The sequence below is a fragment of the Corythoichthys intestinalis genome, unplaced genomic scaffold (genome assembly GCF_030265065.1).
Source record: "Corythoichthys intestinalis isolate RoL2023-P3 unplaced genomic scaffold, ASM3026506v1 HiC_scaffold_23, whole genome shotgun sequence".
NCBI classification, from domain to species: Eukaryota; Metazoa; Chordata; class Actinopteri; order Syngnathiformes; family Syngnathidae; genus Corythoichthys; species Corythoichthys intestinalis.
Window position 1 is genome coordinate 5,439,914 of NW_026651592.1, and position 19,540 is coordinate 5,459,453.

The following is a 19,540-nucleotide window of genomic DNA, read 5'->3' on the forward strand; positions in this document are numbered from 1 at the left end:
CAAGGTTTTTTGTGCTGTCTAACAGCGAACTCTTGTGGTCGCTTTGCGACATGGTTTATTGTTTTCTTGCCAGTTCAATATGGCTGCACGACGTCTCGGGCTGACGCCTACGTTGTAATGTCGTGCTTATATGATCCTTGGACAAGATTTGTCCGTAAGAATGGTTGTTGTAAAGAATGTACATATTATGTTAGTAAGCGAAATGTTATAGTTTTTGTATGAGACGCTTTTTGTTTATGTTTAGTGAACCTGTGTAGCGTGCTAAGCTAACGTTGTTGCTAATGCAATGCTTGTGTACTTTTTTTTTGTAGTTTTACGACGGTCTAAAGAGGACAATGGTTTGAGGCCATTTTATTAATAAATCAGATGAAAAAGGAAGAAGTCTGATTATTAAGGCGTCGTTCACTAGCTGTCTAGCTTTGGAAAAAGTAGACGCTTCGGAGTGAGGACAGCATAAACAGATTTAAATGACAGTAGAGTGAAATGCCCACTACAGTCCTTATGTACCGTATGTTAAATGTATCTTTCCATTCCAACAAATTATTTTACAGAATAAATATATAATTTACAGAAAAATATGGCATTTTTTTAAGATGGTTTGAATTGCGATTAATTTTTAAGCTGTAATTAACTCGATTAAAAATTTTAATCGTTTGACAGCCCTTATATATATATATATATATATATATATATATATATGTGTATATATATAATATATAATAAAACAAAATTATAAAAAAATCATTAGTATTTAAGATAGTGTTTTAAATTAGCTAAAATAGTTGCCTATACATTTGTAAAAGTATTCACGCATAAACCTAGAAAAAAAATAATAAATTAAGATACAAGAATTATGATTTCTTTTACCTATAATAATAAAATAGCAAGAACACTCACTAATATAAAATATTTGATTATTAATTTATAAATGTAATTATTATTATTATTATTATTTTTTTTTTTTTACGCTTTTTCAGTTAGCAAAACTTGTTGCTTGCTCTATAAACAGTTAAACTTTTTTTTTTTTTTTTTTTTCCAAAGTCCACTTTCCAAATACAGTTTCATTATATTTACCTCAATTATAGCAAATGTTATTTTTTGTACTACTATCTCAGCTTCCTAATATTTGGGCATACTGCATTTTACTGTTTTCCACAACGACCTATACTAAATCTTTTTGTGTGTTTGTGTTTCGTCTCTCAAATAACTAAAAGCCTCCACGCTATCTGCCACTTTGTATTGTCTGTCCGCCTCCATTATACTAAGCAAACTAAATATTTATCCATCGTTGTACTCGTTGCTTCTTTTCCTCCAGTCACTCACCTCGAAATTCTGTCAAGAAGAAAAAAAAAGAAACATGTCTCATTACGTGTTTTACATCTTGGCTTCCACTGACAGCACGATACGTCAAAACGAATGAGACGTCTATTCCCCATCAACGGCATTGAATGTGTGCATGCTTGTATAAAATTTGGTATTTTTTCCTCACCTGGAGAAACCAGCATCAGAGTCTGCGTGGGGCTCCAGGGCCCAAGCCCTGCCCCCGTGTACGCACAGACCCTGAAGGTCACGTTTGTTAGCGGGAGGGTCAAGTTCACTAACAGCTCCAAGTCCAATCCGGCATCAGCTACAAACTGTCCACGAAACACAAGTCAGAGTCCAATTCAAACGACACTTTGTGAGTGTGTGCGTGTACCTCCTTCATTGACGGAGTACTCAACTCCACCAAGTAGCCATGGAGGTCCCCGTTTAACTTCCCCGGTGGTTCGTCCCAGGATAGAAGCACGCCGGTGTCGTTCGCCACCGCCGTCACGTTGCCAGGCGGGTTGTCGGGAACTGAAATATACACAATTAATCAATTACGAAAAAAGAAGTAACTTGGCCAAGGCCCATCAATTCAGTGAACCAAGAACTTTGAGCAGTGCAATTTTAAATTTTGATTAGAATGGCTGGCATTGAATGATCATGCTTTAGTGATACTACATTTAAAAAAAAATCATTGAAAAAAGTCAGAATCGATAAAATACAGGGTGATTCAAAAAGAATTTGCCAAAATTATCACGCATTTATTCATTTTAATATCATTGAAATAGACTGAATTAGCGGTCATTTGAAACAGGAATTATCCTTGATTAACTCTGTGTCAATTTCAATTTGTCTTTGTCGGAAAATAGCTTGTTTATTTACGCTTAAAATGGCGACTCTTCAGCAGACGGCATTTTGTGTGCTTGAGTTGAGTTGAATTGTAAAAAGTCCAGAATGTTGGAAATGCACATTAAAAAAAGTTTGAAAATAGGCTAAAATATAAATACCACAAATGGGGGAAAATGGCAAAATAGTAATAAAAAAAAAAAAAATTTAGAAAAAAGGCCACAGTGTGTGTGTGTATATATATATATATATATATATATATATATATATATATATATATTAGGGCTGTCGATTACAATTTTTAATCGAAATAATTACAGCTTAAAAATTAATCGTAATTAATCGCAATTCAAACCATCAAAGAAATATGCCATATTTTTCTGTAAATTATTGTTGGAATGAAAAGATAAGACACAAGACTGATATATACATTCAACATACGGTACATAAGTACTGTATTTGTTTATTATAACAATAAATCAACAAGATGGTATTAACATTATTAACACTCTCTTAAAGCGATCCATAGATAGAAAAACTTGTAGTTCTTAAAAGATAAATGTTAGTACAAGTTATAGAATTTTTATATTAAAACCCCTCTTAATGTTTTCCTTTTATTAAAATTAGTAAAATTTTCAATCAAAAAATAATAGTAGCTCGCCATTGTTGATGTCAATAATTACAACATGCTCACTTGCCAAACCCATAAAATCATTTGGACCCAAGCGCCAGCAGAGGGCGCCAAACAACATAAAACAAGTAACAAGTAACAAGCGGACATTACACTGCTGTCATTTTAATCTGTTTGAGCGGGGCATGTGCGTTAATTGCGTCAAATATTTTAACGTGATTAATTAAAAAAATTAATTACTGCCCGTTACCGCGATAATTTTGACAGACCCAATATATATATATATTTTTTTATTATTAAATTTATTAGGATCATGGAAGCTTCCACTTGGGGAAAAAATATACATACAGTATATCCTGTCTATACATAATATAATAAAAATATAAAGTATATATATATATATATATATATATATATATATATATTATAATCATACTTTGTATTTCTCTTTGATAGTTGTAGGACTGCAACTAAAGATTAATCGGACGGTTAACTAAACGATTAATCTGATGAATTTCCCTTTTTTTCAGTTACTTTCACAATTTACCTTGAAATTGTTTTAGGCATGTCTAACGTAACAAAGACAAAATGGATGCCTATTTCCTTAAAAAATAATATTTTATGACAGCTTCTTCACTTAACGGTAGTCTACAACTGTACTGTTTTAAATACATTAAATTTGCTAAAGTTTTTAATAAAGGTTCTGAGTATAAAACACCAACAACAACAACAAAATCAGAACATCAATCAGACAAAAGTCCAGTTCATTCAAATAAAAAAAAAAAAAAAAAGTGCAGCTGATTCATTTTTTTTCCCCCTTGTGGGCAAAGAGCTGATATAAATGCTGTTAATGCCTCATTTATGTTCTTTAAACAAACCAAACAACAAAATAGAATAAGGAGGCAGTCTGAAATTATTCAATTTTCTTAATCAAACAGTTGTTCATAAATAAAATCCAAATACAATTTCAAAGCACACTCTCTTGTATGACAATTTAGTTTAAATGGGAGTTTTTGAAAGCTGTTATATGAATAGGTTTATGTGTGTGCTTTATAAAAAGAAATGAGATAACTTTACTACCTAACTATAACTCAAGTGCTAATATGCTTCTCCAAAACACAATACAAACGGACACTTAAGACACTGACTAGCATAATCGCTAACTAGCTTAGCGCTCCGTGTTTAGTAGTAACGTCTCATCAACAAAGGATACAAACAATTGTCTTCATTTACTCACCTCTGGCAGACACACACTGGATCTAATATTTCATAATATTATTGATTCAGCAGCCCAACCAGAGTGTAGCAGGGAACTCTCTCTCTTGTTCTAATCACTGGTGCGCGCGCACCCTCCCATTACACATTAACAAGGACCTAAACGGGACTGCACATAGCTGTCGGCAAAAATCTATTATCAAATTTCTTGGCAACTAATTTATTAATCGATTTAATTGATTAGTTGTTGTAGCTTTAATAATAAGCTAGTTTAGACTGAAAGATGTTAGAAAATTGGCAAAAATTTGGATTTTGCTTTCCAAAGTAAAAGCAGATTTTTGTTCTTGTCCTACTTTGACTTAACAAAAACATAACGAAAAAATCTGATATTTACAACTGAGAAGTTGTTCATGTTAGAATTTCAAGAATTTAGATGAGTTTCAGGTGAAGAAGGTCCCAAACGATTAATTGGTTATCAAAATAGTTTTCGATCAATTTGCTAATCGATTAATTGTCGATTAATCGATTAATTGTTGCACCTAAGTTGTATCTAGTTGTGTCGTAGAATATCACATTTTGAAATGACTAAAATATGACTAAGACGAATCAGTATCTTGGTCCAAAAGACTAAGCCAAAGATTATAAGGGCTGCCAAAAACAACACTGGTGACCGCAAATTGCATCGTCTTTCCCCAGAGCCCTATTGGAATTCAAATAATTATTATCATTTCTTCACGGCAAAGGAAAATGGCCAATTTGCAATAACATGCATGAAAACTCATCAAAATTTGCACATAAATGTGGTTGGGCTTAAATTTAGATAATTTTGCAACCTTGCGAAAAAAAAAAAAAACTAACAAAATGGCTCAGTGGCCCCCCCTTTGAATTTTTCAAAAAGGCCTCTCCTATTAGGGTTTTTCAACGTAGAGTGGTGAAATTTGGGGAGTCGATACCTTGTGCGAAACTGCTCCAAAAATTGTCTTGCACCCATACTCAAAACTCAACAGGAAGACACATATTTTGGATTGAATGTAGGGAGTTAACTGGAACCTGCTCAAAATCAGTGAGATTGTTTATGAGACATATGAGATCTTAAGTTATAAAAATGGTGGGTTTTCATTCACAAGCCTGGCCTTGGCAGGGTGCCAAAGTCTGCAATTTTTCTGGCAACATGCCAAATTCAGTAAATTACTAATAACTCCCTGATACAAGGTATCCCAGCCTGAACATGACTGCACTGAAATATTACCCATTAGGCCTGCCTGCTGGGAACAGGAAACTCCTTTTTTTTTTTTTTTTTTTACGAGACGGGAGACGGGCTCCTCCTCCAAGGGAAAAAAAAAATCAATTGACCTCAAACCTGCATCAGGGGAGCCTTAAGACATGTGCTCAGGTGCCTGATGAAAAATTTTGAGGTTTCCTTGAAGCATAGGGGTCCAAACAGGAAAGTGAAAATGACCGTCGCCATTTCGTCTTGCCACAAATTTTGAACAGTCATAACTTGGCACACATACAACCTATCTGTGCCAAACTTGTATGTTTTTGTACTTTGTTTATGTCTTAGAATTTATGTTTTTGCGCACGTACGTGAGTTAGTGAACGAGGCAGTCTGGGAAACGTGGTCCAGACCGAGGTGATGTTAATCAGGAAGCGTTTGGCGTTTGATTGCTTCCACATGCGCTCGCCTCTTGAGTGGCAGCCAAAACAAGTCGAGCGCCCCTCCCTCATTCCCTCCTATCCTCCCTCCATGCCCTTCCCTCCTTACCTACACCTCCCACCCCTTCCAACTTTTCTTCTCCCCTTTCCATCTCGCTGTGGCTGAGCCTCTTTTCTTTTATGCGAGGGACATTCAAGCGAACAAAGATGTTCATTGTTGCAAAAACAACTTTGCAAAGAGAGGGAGAAAGGCGAACGCTGCCTTTTTTTTCCCCCCACTCGAGTGTGTCATGTTTCCCATCGGCCTTCACTGAATCATTTCCAGCACAGATGCGGTCAGCTGTGTATCCTCTGGCGTCCAAAACAACACACATGGGCGACTACCGTTCAGCGCACTGAAGGAGGCGCTGTTGTCGTGTTTGCATCTGTTTCTCGTCTCGGAAAAAAGGTCAAGCCGAGGCCAAAAACTCTGAAAATAAACCGAGCGCTCCCACGGCTGTGCCGACGTTTACGTCCATGTCGCAACTTTAAGTAGCTTCGCATGGGATCGTTTAGATTTCAAGTCCTCAGGCGTAACCGTGGAAACCTGTGTTGCTTACAAGAAGGCTGGACGGAAAATGTCAACAATAGTTGTGTTACATTAGTATTCACACTCGCACATACGAGCATGTAACATGAGTACAAGTGATAGCCGGCTAACAATTGGCAAACATTTAAACTTACAAAGGAGCTTCTGAAACTTTTTTTGAGAGTTGTTTCAATGGAACCTCCTCAAAAAGTCGACTACTAAACAATCTTACAGGAAAAAATCCAGCTTTTTGTGTGTAAAAAATTGCAATGCAACGGGAATAAATTTAGTACACGAAAACAATTCTTCTTTTGTCAGTGTAATGAGTTGTAATGGTATCACGTAAAACACGAAGGTGTAATATCATGATATTAAAGTAAAAATTAATAAATAAAAAATGATAGCGTAAAAATGAAAAAGTTTGGATTAATAGTAAAAAAAAAAAAAAAAAAAAAAAAAAAAAAGCCAAAATATTTGGAGAAAAAAATGAAAAATGAAAAAATTCTAATTCAACAAATATAGTAAAAGGAGTAAAAAAAAAAAAAAATTTTTTTTAACTTTTTAAAAGGCAAAACAGTTGTATTATGATGATATTTAAGTGAAATTACTGAAAAAGCACAAATTAATGGGAAAAAAAATAATAAAGACATGGAAAAGGCAAAACTAATAGGAAATAAAGGCAGACATTCATGAAATATTTGATGAAAAGTTTGACAAATAGTAATGTAAGAAATTTTTGCAAAACATGGCAAAATTCATTAAAAAAAATTGGAAAGGAATTGAAAAAGTTGAACAAATAAACAATATTCTTGGGGGGGAAATGTCAAAATAATTTGGAAAATAATTGAAAATGCAAAAAATATTTGAAAAAAAAATTGAGAAAGACAATTTTATCTAAAGTATACAAATAATCAATAAATAATTAATTAAAAAGTCCAAATGAATTAAAACCCCACCAAAAACAGACAAAAAGGCAAAATTCCTTGAAAAAAAATCTCAAAACTAAATTGAGATCATAAAGGATATGTATCTTTATAACTCTCTGTCTGCTTCTAGACCAGGGGTCGGGAACCCAAAAATGATGAAAGAGCCATATTGGAACAAAAAAACATACTACTATGTCTGGAGCCACAAAAAATTGGAAAGCCTTATATATTTATATAATAAAGGCAACAAATGCTATGTGTATTTATATTAGCTATATTAGCTTACTATCAAAATGACTACGTAAGTTGGCTACAAATACATAACGAGCCTTCATGATTACCGTATTTTCTGTACTATAACGGGCACCTGAAAGCCTTCAATTTTCTCAAAAGCCAACAGCGTGCCTTATAATCCCATTGCGTTATATATGGATCAATATTGGTTAATCATGGCATGACATTCCATTTAGCACAGCTCCATCTTGTGGATGCATAATGCAATGCCAACTACTACTACTACTGCGCCCTATAATGCGGTGCGCCTTATAGTGCGGAAAACCCTGCAGTGCATCCTATAGAGAACGACGCACCACGTGATTAATCTGTTGTACGATGCCGCCTCAAGTTTAACTTCATTACAATAATAATGCATTAGAAAAATGTTTGTGTCATGTCTGTCTTCCTACAGAAACCATATTAAAACGAAAAATATATTTCCCTCCCCCATCTTTTTACATTTTCAAACATTTTTGAAAAAGCTCCAGGAAGCCACTAGGGCAGCATTAAAGAGCTGCGGGTTGCTGACCCCTGTTCTAAATTAAATTCATTAAATAAATAAATAAGGACAAAAAAACAGTCTATTGCCAGCTGTGGTTGTGCAAATTCAAAAATTTGAACTCTTGCCATCATCCATAACACGTTCGTTCACTCAGTCAAAGTCACAGTCACTGAGAGAATTTGACAGAGCCTTGGGTTGGCCGAGTTTTCCAAGGGGGCGTGGCTTAGCAATCAATCCAATAAACCCTCAGGGTTTCCCGTACATCCAAACCATTGTGGCGCGCCGCCACACCGAAATAAAAGCCGCCACGACTGGCAAAAGAGAGAGTTTTTTTTTTTCTTTTTTTTTTCTTAAGTCCGTTTCAATCTAGCAGCAGCCGAGTGTGAGGGGTTCAGCAGCAACCCATTCATTGTGTATTGCAATGTCCCTAATTATGCGTGGCCTCCTTAAGAGACGAGCTGTGACGTAGAAGGAAGCGAGGAGAACGGGCGAGCTAGCGAGAGATAGCGGTCCTAAGTCACGGCAGCCCGCTGTTATTTTGTTATTGTTTTTCTTTATTACTGTTGCCACAATAAAGTGGGTAAGGCAATACCGGCTCCTCTCCTTCTTACCCCTATCCGGGGCATTACAGTATTTTGGATCGGACTTTTCGGCAAAAGTGACCGGTGGACGGCCATCGTGGACGGAACGGACGGAATCACGGCGGGCGAAACCTCGATAAATGTGCTTTTTTTTTTTTTTTTTTTTTTACGTTTTGTGAACTCTGGGACACTCGAAAAATGGCTCTTATACCTCTCCTTGCTAAGCTAAATGGTACATCGATGTGAGTTTGTGTGGAAATGTAGTTCACGAAAAAAAAAAAAAAAAAAAAGCGATTCACCTTCTCGCCGAAACTAGTAAAACGCTTTACACGACAATTAGAATTTCCCCCTGCTCGTTGAAATGGGTCCATCTGAGGGCGTAGGTTTGGTCTCAATATTGGGAGGGACGATATAACAGCATAACCTGCATGTACACTTTTTGCTGGGGACAGGATAATAAGAAAACCAAACAGACTGGTTGAACGGGGGACAGGGCTACCTTTCTTTGAACCTAATTAATTGATCGGCTAAATAATCAATGCAAAAATAAATCTGTATTGACTTGTACTAACTTTCACACTGCAAATTTATAACGCCTTAATTTTTAAAAAAAAATCTAGTCGAATAATTTCCACCATCTTGTTTTGAGTATTAAAGACTAATTAACAGATTAATGGGTCAGATAATTCAATTTACTTTAGGTAAATATGTGTTCTTATTAAGCCCATACATCCAAAGGTTTGTCATTTTTTCACCAAAATCAAGGGGAAAATGTTTTCAAATAATGTTTTGAACAATATCAATTCTTAAATTAAGAACATTTCTGGCAAAAAATTTTTTTTTTTTTTTTTTAAAGATTTAATATTCTCAATTTTTGCTTAAAATAAGTGTGTTAAGAAAATAGCTAGCTGAAAATAAACTTATTTCAAGAAATCTGATTAAAATTTACCTGACGCACTACCAGATAATTTCAGTTATTTCTGGTAGATTGAAAACAAGGGGATTTATCTAGTCATCAGCCAATCAAACGTGCGTTTGAGGAAAAAAATTGTGTCAGTGTAAGTCTGAACATAATGAAAGTAATTCACTCAATAATGGTAGGGTCAATTATATCCTTACAAACTATGTGAAGACAGTATAAAGGACCTCTGTAAATTAACTCATTATATAATGCAAATAAGCTTGCTTAAAAGTTGGTGGGGACAATTCGAGCATCCTGAAAAGTTGCTAGTGTTGTGTCCATAACGTCCCTATGCAAACCTACGCCATTGGTCCATTAACAGAAGGGCTATTATTGTTGTGGTGATTTAGTACGTATTAGGGCCAAAAAAAAAAAAAAAAAAAGGAAAAAGAAGGACTACGAGATGTAAATTGTACGATTGCTACAAGAAAAAAAGTCTGATTATTACATAGGGTAACGTAGCTGTAATATGCAACGCATTTTACATACATGTACCTATTAGCCTGGCTAAATAAATATTTTAAATAGGTCTTTGTTATGGTTCGTCTTGGGAAAAAAAAAATCTCATTTGTCATGCTATGACGCAATTTTGCCGTGGCATGACATGGTGAGGCTGTCGGATTCCGATGCAGCCCACCACCACAGCTTCAAAAAATCTCAGGGGAAACCCTGACCCTACATCGCGTTTTTTCACTTTTCGCGGGGGAATCTGGTCCCTATTAATCGTGAAAAAATAGGTATCACTGTAATCACTGTATTGCTTTCATGTTTTTAAGCAAGCCTTAAAATACTAGTTAGAGTACAAACGTACAAAAAGTACAATTTTTTCTTTTCACAATTATGTACCTGAACCCTTTTAACTCATGCCATTGCTCCACTCTCTACCAGCCCTTCCCGGTCCCAATGGATTGCACGTCTATCTCCGTCAACGGCAGTAAAACATAATCATTCAAACTCGGATCAAACAAACTAACCACTATTGTCTCCTTTGGGTGTTTTATGCTTCCTTGGAGAATTGCTCTCTCCCTTCCCTTCCCCTTACCCTACTTGTCTCCTACTCCCACCAACAAGCCTTTTTCATTTTTTTCCCCCTCCCTGTTGTTTTCCCACAGCGCCTTGCTACATGTGAGCTCATGTAAGGTCAAAGCCAAAAATGAGAGAAATGAAACACCAATACCGGGAGACAGCACAGAGGGAGAGGGAGAGAGGCTGGATTGTATTTGAGGAATTCCTCACTGGTGGCATCTGAAGAAGCCCAGTCAACTCAATAAGTGCTTGGGACATAAATAGCAGTGGGGAGGAGGAAAACGTTTACTTGTGGATGACTCTTTTGAAAAGGAGGACACTTTATTGCTCGATGAGAAACACATGGGGGAGGAATTATCGCCATTTTTCCGGATTTTAAATAATAAATTCGATAAATCAAAGGTTGGATGAGAGTATTGCAACTTTTTGTCATCTCAGCAGAACATTGTGGGCAATTGGAAGTGTTCAAGAGTATAAAAAGTACAGAGGCGAAAAAAATAAATGCGCATACATTGACCTCGGCTAGCAGACCAACTTAGAAGTTGCTATTGAATTGCCATTTTTTGTAGTTTCTGCTTTCATGCGTCGTCCTATTTTTGTCCATATATGTACTTTTCTGCGCTTTCAGTGGATGTAAATTCCACTACATTTGTCTATTTTTGTCATTTCCTGTAGTTATTGGAATGCCTCCCATGACACTGGTCAATATTTTCCTCTTCCTGCAATTTGTGAACAAGTTTCCCATTACATTTGTCCACTTACTATAATTGTAGTGCACATGTGACACATTGTCATTTTCAGTGTTGGGAATAACGCCGTTATAGATAACGCCGGCGTTACTTTTTTAGTAATGGGGTAATCTAACTATTTTTTCCGCCGTTACCGTTACTGACGGTCAAAAGCGGTGCGTCACTTACTCTGAATAAATTGAAGAAACTACCAGCAGTAGCGAGTCTACTCTTCTCTTCTCTGTTCATTTGTCATCCAAGACTTGGGGTGCGTTCAGGTTCGAGAAGAGCGCACGTTTTTTGTGCTTTTTCTTAGCAAAGATATACCACACAGGACGTGCTGGCACTCTGTTTCTTTAATAGCACATATAACTTCAACATTAACACAAACGTACGACTCTCGGCAGGCCGTGTCTCTAACTCACTCCCCGCATCATGTGAGCAAAACAATATTGGCGCCGTGTGCACTTTAGGGTGCCTCGGATAATTCTGTATCAGAATATTACCGCACGTACTTCTTATGACTCCAGGCTGTTTGTCCCTGCGCATTCAATTAGACAATGCTTTCCAAAGCTTGCCAACGTTTCAGTTTTCGCTACACCTGAATGCTAGCTGCGTTCCCATCCCCCACTGTCAGCCAGCAAGAATGCTGCTTCCATCTTGAGGACGGCAGACGCTTTGACGGTGACGGGAGGAGTAGGGGGACGAGGCTACCTGAGTGAAACACCTGGATAGATGCGATGGAAGTGATTGTGATTGGCTGAAGGTTAGAGTCATGTGTCATGGTAAGCCAATCAGAGCCGGTGTTTTCACATACAAACCGGAACAGTGCGTACGGCAAACACACACACGGAAAACAGATGCAGAGGGATATGATGGCAGAGCATTCAGAGGAATATTTGTCCTTTACGAGGTGGAGATATAAACACTATTTCAAGTCAAAATACTTGAAGTACAGTAGGCTATGTCTACTTGACCAGTTGTCTCAGGTTGTGAGAGTTAGATTTAATTGATTAAACTCACTTTATATTGTCTACTGCTGATTGTTATTTTATTACATTGTTTAATGTTTATTTTTGTTGCACTTCAAGTAGGATAAATCTGTTGCTGGTGAGGTGCAATAAATATTACAAGGTTCTATGACACAACTACCTGTCTGTTCTTCTCTATTCAACTGACTCGAATACTGCTCAGAAAATTTCAAATTCTTTGACATACAACAACTTCTTTTTAAAGTAACAGAAATAATTTAACTTAATAAAATAACTTTCTGGAAGAAGTAGTGAATAACTATAATTACTTTTTTAAAGTAACGTGCCCAACACTGGTCATTTTCCATATTTGTCACTTCCTGTAATTGTAATGGACAGGCGTCCAGGCTTTTTTTTTGGACAGTATTTGCAACTTAATGTGACCCATTACTTTTGTCCATATTTCCCACTTAGTTTTGGTGGACATGCGTTTCTATCATTTTAGTCAATACAGTAGTACCCTCTACTTACGAACGTCTGTACAAATGGAATTTTTAGGTTACTACAATCCTCAATGGGAAAATATTGCCACAATGACCCCAGAAATAATGAACTGAAAATTCAGATTTTTTTTTTTTTTTTAATTTAAAAGCTTTATGCGGTCCTTAAATATAATTTTACAAAATCCCCCAAAATGTATTTTTTTTATTATTTGCATATTATGTTCTCTAATTTGTATCATAAGTGATACATTAAGCATTACATGCAGTTCTCGTGGTAAAACAAATATACCTAAAGTGAGATTGAACACAATTAGGTTTTTAAAAAACGTTTTTAACTGCAATGAGGTCCAGAAATACTTGTCTTAAATGTGATACATTTGGCAAAGGTTAAGAAATTTCAGAATACGAGAAGCAAAAATACTTTAAAGTACTGTAAAAGATGCGTACGTTGTTCCTGGTTTATGCTTTTAAATGTGGCGCCATAAGATCCTTCTGCTCCATTGGTCATAATCTTTCCCATTATGCTGTATACTGCAAAAGCAAGTCTTCTCTCCTATTGGCCTATTGATGATGACATTTCAATTTGGGTGTCGCAGTATGATGCACAGGCACGATGGTGTTGATAAAGCGGGCTCGACGTCTTCGCCAAAAAAAGTCTCTTGGCGTTTTAGTCTCGCGAAGAGTTATTTTAAAGCTCACACGATTCACAACATTGGTAGCACATTAGAGCACAGGCCTCCTCGCATTTTGTGTCACGAAGAGTAAAATAGGTAAGATATTTAATTTTTCTATTTTCCTTTGCATTATGTTCTATTACAGTGGGGCAAATAAGTATTTAGTCAACCACCAATTGTGCAAGTTCTCCTACTTGAAAAGATTAGAGAGGTCTGTAATTGTCAACATGGGTAAACCTCAACCATGAGAGACAGAATGTGGAAAAAAAAAAAATCACATTCTTTGATTTTTAAAGAATTTATTTCTAAATTAGAGTGGAAAATCAGTATTTGGTCACCTATAAACAAGCAAGATTTCTGGCTGTCAAAGAGCTCTAACTTCTTCTAACGAGGTCTAACGAGGCTCCACTCGTTACCTGTATTAATGGCACCTGTTTTAACTCAGTATCGGTATAAAAGACACCTGTCCACAATCTTAGTCACACTCCAAACTCCACTATGGCCAAGACCAAAGAGCTGTCGAAGGACACCAGAGACAAAATTGTAGACCTGCACCACGCTGGGAAGACTGAATTTGCAATAAGTAAAACGCTTGGTGTAAAGAAATTAACCGTGGGAGCAATTATTAGAAAATAATTTTCTAATTATTATTATTCTAATAATAATTAGAAAATTACCACTGATAATCTCCCTCGATCTGGGGCTCCATGCAAGATCTCACCCTGTGGTGTCAAAATGATAACGAGCGGTGAGCAAAAATCCCAGAAACACACGGGTGGACCTAGTGAATGACCTACAGAGAGCTGGGAACACAGTAACAAAGGCTACTATCAATAACAATGCGCCGCCAGGGACTCAAATCCTGCACTGCCAGACGCGTCCCCCTGCTGAAGCCAGTACACGTCCAGGCCCGTCTGCGGTTCGCTAGAGAGCATTTGGATGATCCAGAAGAGGACTGGGAGAATGTGTTATGGTCAGATGAAACCAAAATAAAACTTTTTGGTAGAAACATAGGTTCTCGTGTTTGAAGGAGAAAGAATACTGAAGTGCATCCGAAGAACACCATACCCGCTGTGAAGCATGGGGGTGGAAACATCATGCTTTGGGGCTGTTTTTCTGCAAAGGGACCAAGACTACTGATCTGTGTAAAAGAAAGAATGAATGGGGCCATGTATCAAGAGATTTTGAGTGAAAATGTCCTTCCATCAGCAAGGGCATTGAAGATGAGACGTGGCTGGGTCTTTCAGCATGACAATGATCCCAAACACAAAGCCAGGGCAACAAAGGAGTGGCTTCATAAGAACCATTTCAAAGTCCTGGAGTGGCCTAGACAGTTTCCAGATGTCAACCCCATAGAAATACTGTGGAGGGAGTTGAAAGTCCGTGTTGCCCAATGACAGCCCAAAAACATCACTGCTCTAGAGATCTGCATGAAGGAATGGGCCAAAATACCAGCAACAGTATGTGAAAAGCTTGTGAAGAGTTACAGAAAACATTTGGCCTCCATTATTGCCAACAAAGGGTACATAACAAAGTATTGAGATGAACTTTTGGTATTGACCAAATACTTATTTTCCACCATGATTTGCAAATAAATAATTTAAAAATCAAACAATGTGATTTTCTGGGTTTTTTTCCCCCCACATTCTGTCTCTCATGGTTGAGGTTTACCCATGTTGACAATTACAGGCCTCTCTAATATTTTCAAGTAGTAGAACTTGCACAATTAGTGGTTGACTAAATACTTCTTTGCCCACTGTATCTACTTTATTACAGGCAGTGTTGGGCACGTTACTTTAAAAAGTAATTAGTTACATTACTCACTACTTCTTCCAAAAAGTAACTGAGTTAGTAACTGAATTACTCTATAGTAAAAGTAACTAGTTACCAGGGAAAGTAACTATTTCCGTTACTTTAAAAAGAACTTGTTGTATGTCAAAGAATTTGAAATTTTCTGAGCAGTATTCGAGTCAGTGGAATAGAGAAGAACAGACAGGTAGCTAACTTGTTAGGTGCTTCAGCAGATTACCACAGATGTCGACAAAAGCTTTGCCCCGGGACATAAATTACACATTACATGCAGGTTCTTTCCTTTAATTTCGACAAACTTGAAATACTGTCTATATCTCCACCTCTTAAAGGACAAATTTTCTTCTGAATGCTCTGCCATCCCGACCCTGTGCATCTGTTTTACGTGTGTGTGTTTGCCGCACGCGCTGTTCCGGTTTGCTTGTGAAATCACCGGCTCTGATTGGCTTAGCACGACACATGACTAACCCTCAGCCAATCACAATCACTTCCATCGCATCTCTCGAGGGGCTGCATTCAGGTAGGCTCGTTTCCCGACAATTCACGTCACCTTCAAAGCGTCTGCCGTCCTCAAGATGGAACCAGAATTATTGCTGGCTGACAGTGGGAGATGGGAACGAGGCTAGCATCAGGTGTAGCAAACACAGAAACGTTACCAAACTTTGGAAAGCATTGTCTAATTGAATGAGCAGGGACAAACAGCTTGGAGTCAGAAGTACGTGTGCTATTCTCGAACCTGAACGCACCCCAAGTCTTGAATGACAAATCAACAGAGCAGAGAGTCGACTCAACACGGCTGGCAGTTTCTTCAATTTATTCAGAGTAAGTAACGCACCGCTTTTGACCGTCAGTAACCGTAACAGCGTTGTAACGGCGGAAAAAGTAATTAGATTACCCAGTTACTGAAAAAATAACGCCGTTACGTAACGCCGTTATTACAGGTATTAACCGTTAGGTCAGTTATATAGAATGATTTAAATGTGTTTGGCTGTTGTTTTAATCCTGTTATACCGCGATTATAAAATTTAATTTGGCGTCTAAGTAGTGCTTGTAACGGTTTAGAGCATTTACATCAAAAACGCGTCTCTACTGACAGAATTTTCAGGTTACGAGATTACTTCAAGAACCAATTAATTTCGTAAGTCGAGGTATGACTGTACTTGCCACTTCATATGACCCATTATGTTCCTCCATATTTGTCTCTTGTTGCATTGCGATGCACTTCCATTCATTTTTGTCCATTTGTGCCACTTTCAGGCACCCTATCAATGTTGTCTGTATTTAGCACTTCATACGTCTGATTACTTTTGTCCGTATTTGTCACTCAGTGTGGTTTTTCCTGGATGTGCATCCCATTACTTTTGTCCATATTCGTCCCTTTAGTTTTGGTCAAAATGTGTGCCATTATTTTGCCCATGTTTTTTTTTTTTTTAAACTTGCCTTTTACTTGCTGCTGTTTTGGTGTGCGCACTACAATTTCCCCATGTTTTCCGCTCTCATTACTTTTGATTTCATGCTTCGATTCCTTTTATTTAATGGAACTCATACACTCAGTCTACATTTTTCACTTCCTTTTATTTTTGTGGACACATGCCATTGCTATTGCCTCGATACAACCTGTGTGAAACACATTATTTGTGACTTCCTGTAGTCCAGAGGTCTCAAACTCAATTTACCAGGCAGGGGCCTCACTTTGGCAACATTTATATTAGGGCTGCAGCTGTCAAATATTTTAGTAATCGAGTATTCTACTGAAAGTTCCATCGATTAATCGAGTTTTTTTTTTTTTTTTGTAAAGAGCAATTTTAGATGTACATTGTTAAAAACAGCCAACAATTGCATCTCAGATGTGACTAGGAAAAAAAAAATATTTCACTGCTTTGTGCTTTCACTCAAATACCTTAAGATTAAGGGTGTAACAGTAAATGTATTTGTATTGAACCGTTTCGGTACGTGGTCCTCGGTTCGGAACGGAGGCGTACCGAACGAGTTTCTGACGTAATGTAAAGTGGTGTCAAATTTAGCGCGTTAACGGGCGGTAATTAAATTTTTGAATTAACCCCATTAAAATATTTGACACATTTAACGCAAGCGCGTAATGCATCTCATAATCCCACTGTTACGTCCCACGGACGGCTCGCTAAGGGCGTAACTTAAAACGAGCCACGCTCACAAGTTGCAAGTAGGCAAGTGTAAGACTTAAAAAGAAATGCTGCTAACTAAGAACTGCACAAGGAAGCAAAGATCATTCCCTTTGGGAGAGTCTCTGGTGTAAGGCAATAAGCAAAACCTATCTTTCATTAGGATTTATGCTAGACTGTAAAGAAGAACTGAACATAACGTGATTAACTTTCAACGGGAATGCAGTGATACCTAATCCAATACAATCTGCAGGCTGTGGTTTTGAAACTGCTGCGGTACTCTAAATGTTTTCCAGTACTTCAAGTCCATACCTGAATTCATGACTACAATCTGTAGTTTAGTATGCATGTGTCCAAGTACTTTTGTCCATATGTTAGTTTTTACTTTACACGTGTCCCAGTATTTTTATCCATATTTATGTTGCACGCGTGCCCAACGAGAACCACATGTAGCGTTGACAAAGACGTAAAGTACCGCCGCGTGTAACAAAATAACCTCCCGTTTTGACTTTTTTTAACCTTTGCTTGAGAAACTGAACAAAAACGGGGGAAACGCAAAGTGACAACACATTTTTGTATTTTCCTGTGAAAAGGAAGAAAAAGCATGACTGCTGAAGAAGTGAAACTTGACAGGTTTTTCTTAAAGCAAACATCTCGAACGAGTGTTCTTAGTAGAGTCACTTCTCTTTTTCTTCTTTTTGGGGTCACGCAACGCACCAATCATCTTGCCTTTGTTTTGACTCACAATGCATGCTGGGATTGAGCAAGGAAAACTATGTATATGTCAGTTAAATTACCTCCTTCTGCTGTGCGCATTCCCATCCAGGATGTCCATTTGGAGGGCCCCTGGCTGCTGTGACACGCCACTCTGGCGGCGTAGTGGTTGTACGGTTCCAAGTCGTCCAACTGGTACTCGGATGGAGGAACGTTCACGTTCTGGTTCAGGATCAGCTTGTCCAGATCGTCAAAGGTTTCGTCCAGAATTTTGACCTGGAAAGACACATTTTTAGTGGTGCAACAACAGTTTTGTATCATTGATACAGTAGATGTCAGATCCATTTGAAGTGGTAAGAGCTGGCAATAATCATACGCTTCCAGTACAAATGGATTGGACGTCTGACCGTCAAAGCAGTGAAAGAGTTTCAGTAAGTGTCTGCGTGGGGACAGAACCAAACATCCGGATTGCTGTGTGTGCACAATTTCTGTGGTGCTTCTTGTCCTTGCTGTGGTCCGTTTGGACCGCTCCAACCAGACGTGACTTCCCCACTGTGGCTTTGGAGCGCTTCGAGTTAGCATTAAAAGTCAGCCTTATGGTTTTTCACGGTCTGCGTGTGTGTAGGTTTAGGTGCAGAATTGGTGGACATTTTAAAAGCTAACAGTACAGACTTACTAAAGACAATTTAAAAAAACATGTTTTATTTCTTTCTTTACTAATTTATATATGTTCATGCTCTTGGTCATCAGTAAGAGTTAGCTAAAGAATTAGCTTCTACTCCTGAAAAAGCTAACATTAGTACAGATTTACGTAAGACAATTTAAGACCACCATTATATTTTTTTTCTATTTACTTATTTAAATAAATTTATATTCTTGTTCAGCAATAACAGGTAACTTCTAATCATGACAAAAAGCAAGCATTTGTACTTTTTTTTTTTTTTTTTTTTTTTTTTTAAATGAATTTGCTTTTTTCCCCTTTTACTTATTTAATAAGTTTATCCTCCTGGTCTGAGGTAACATTTAGCTAAAAATCTTGCGTCTACTCCTGAGAAAAAGCTAACTCGAGCACAGATTTTAGTTTAGAAGTTTATCATCTTGGCCAGCAGTAAAAACTAGCTAAAGAGCTAGCTTGTGTGTACTCCTGAGAAAAAGCATTAGTGCAGGTTTACTAAAGACAATTACAGATTTTTTTTTTTTTTAACCTATTTATATGAGTAAGCTTCTCCTTTTCGTCAGGTATAACAGCTAGCTAATTTCTATTCATGATAAAAAGCCAACATTTCATACAGATTTTTAATTCAATTCAATTTTATTTGTATAGCCCTAGATCACAACAACGTTGTCTCAAAGGGCTTTTAACCCTGTTTGTTACCTGCAACATGTTACAACCAGAATAAAACATTTATGATTCAACCAAATAAACTAACGCAGAACAATCACAAGACACATACAATATACTGCATCTCTGTGTACACATATAACCCAATATACAACAGAAGACACT

The 19,540-nt window shown here is 37.2% G+C and overlaps 1 protein-coding gene across 1 annotated transcript in view; it reads right to left on the reverse strand.

Moving 5' to 3' along the window:
• Positions 1-19,540, reverse strand: part of LOC130911102 (tyrosine-protein kinase receptor UFO-like) — a 99,340-nt gene that overhangs the window by 32,423 nt on the left and 47,377 nt on the right. The window contains exons 7-10 of the mRNA XM_057828814.1: positions 18,117-18,309; positions 1,697-1,836; positions 1,490-1,634; positions 1,324-1,332 (exon numbers count right to left, since the gene is read on the reverse strand). Coding sequence (XP_057684797.1) covers positions 1,324-1,332; positions 1,490-1,634; positions 1,697-1,836; positions 18,117-18,309 — 487 coding nt within the window. The remainder of the gene's footprint in view (positions 1-1,323; positions 1,333-1,489; positions 1,635-1,696; positions 1,837-18,116; positions 18,310-19,540) is intronic.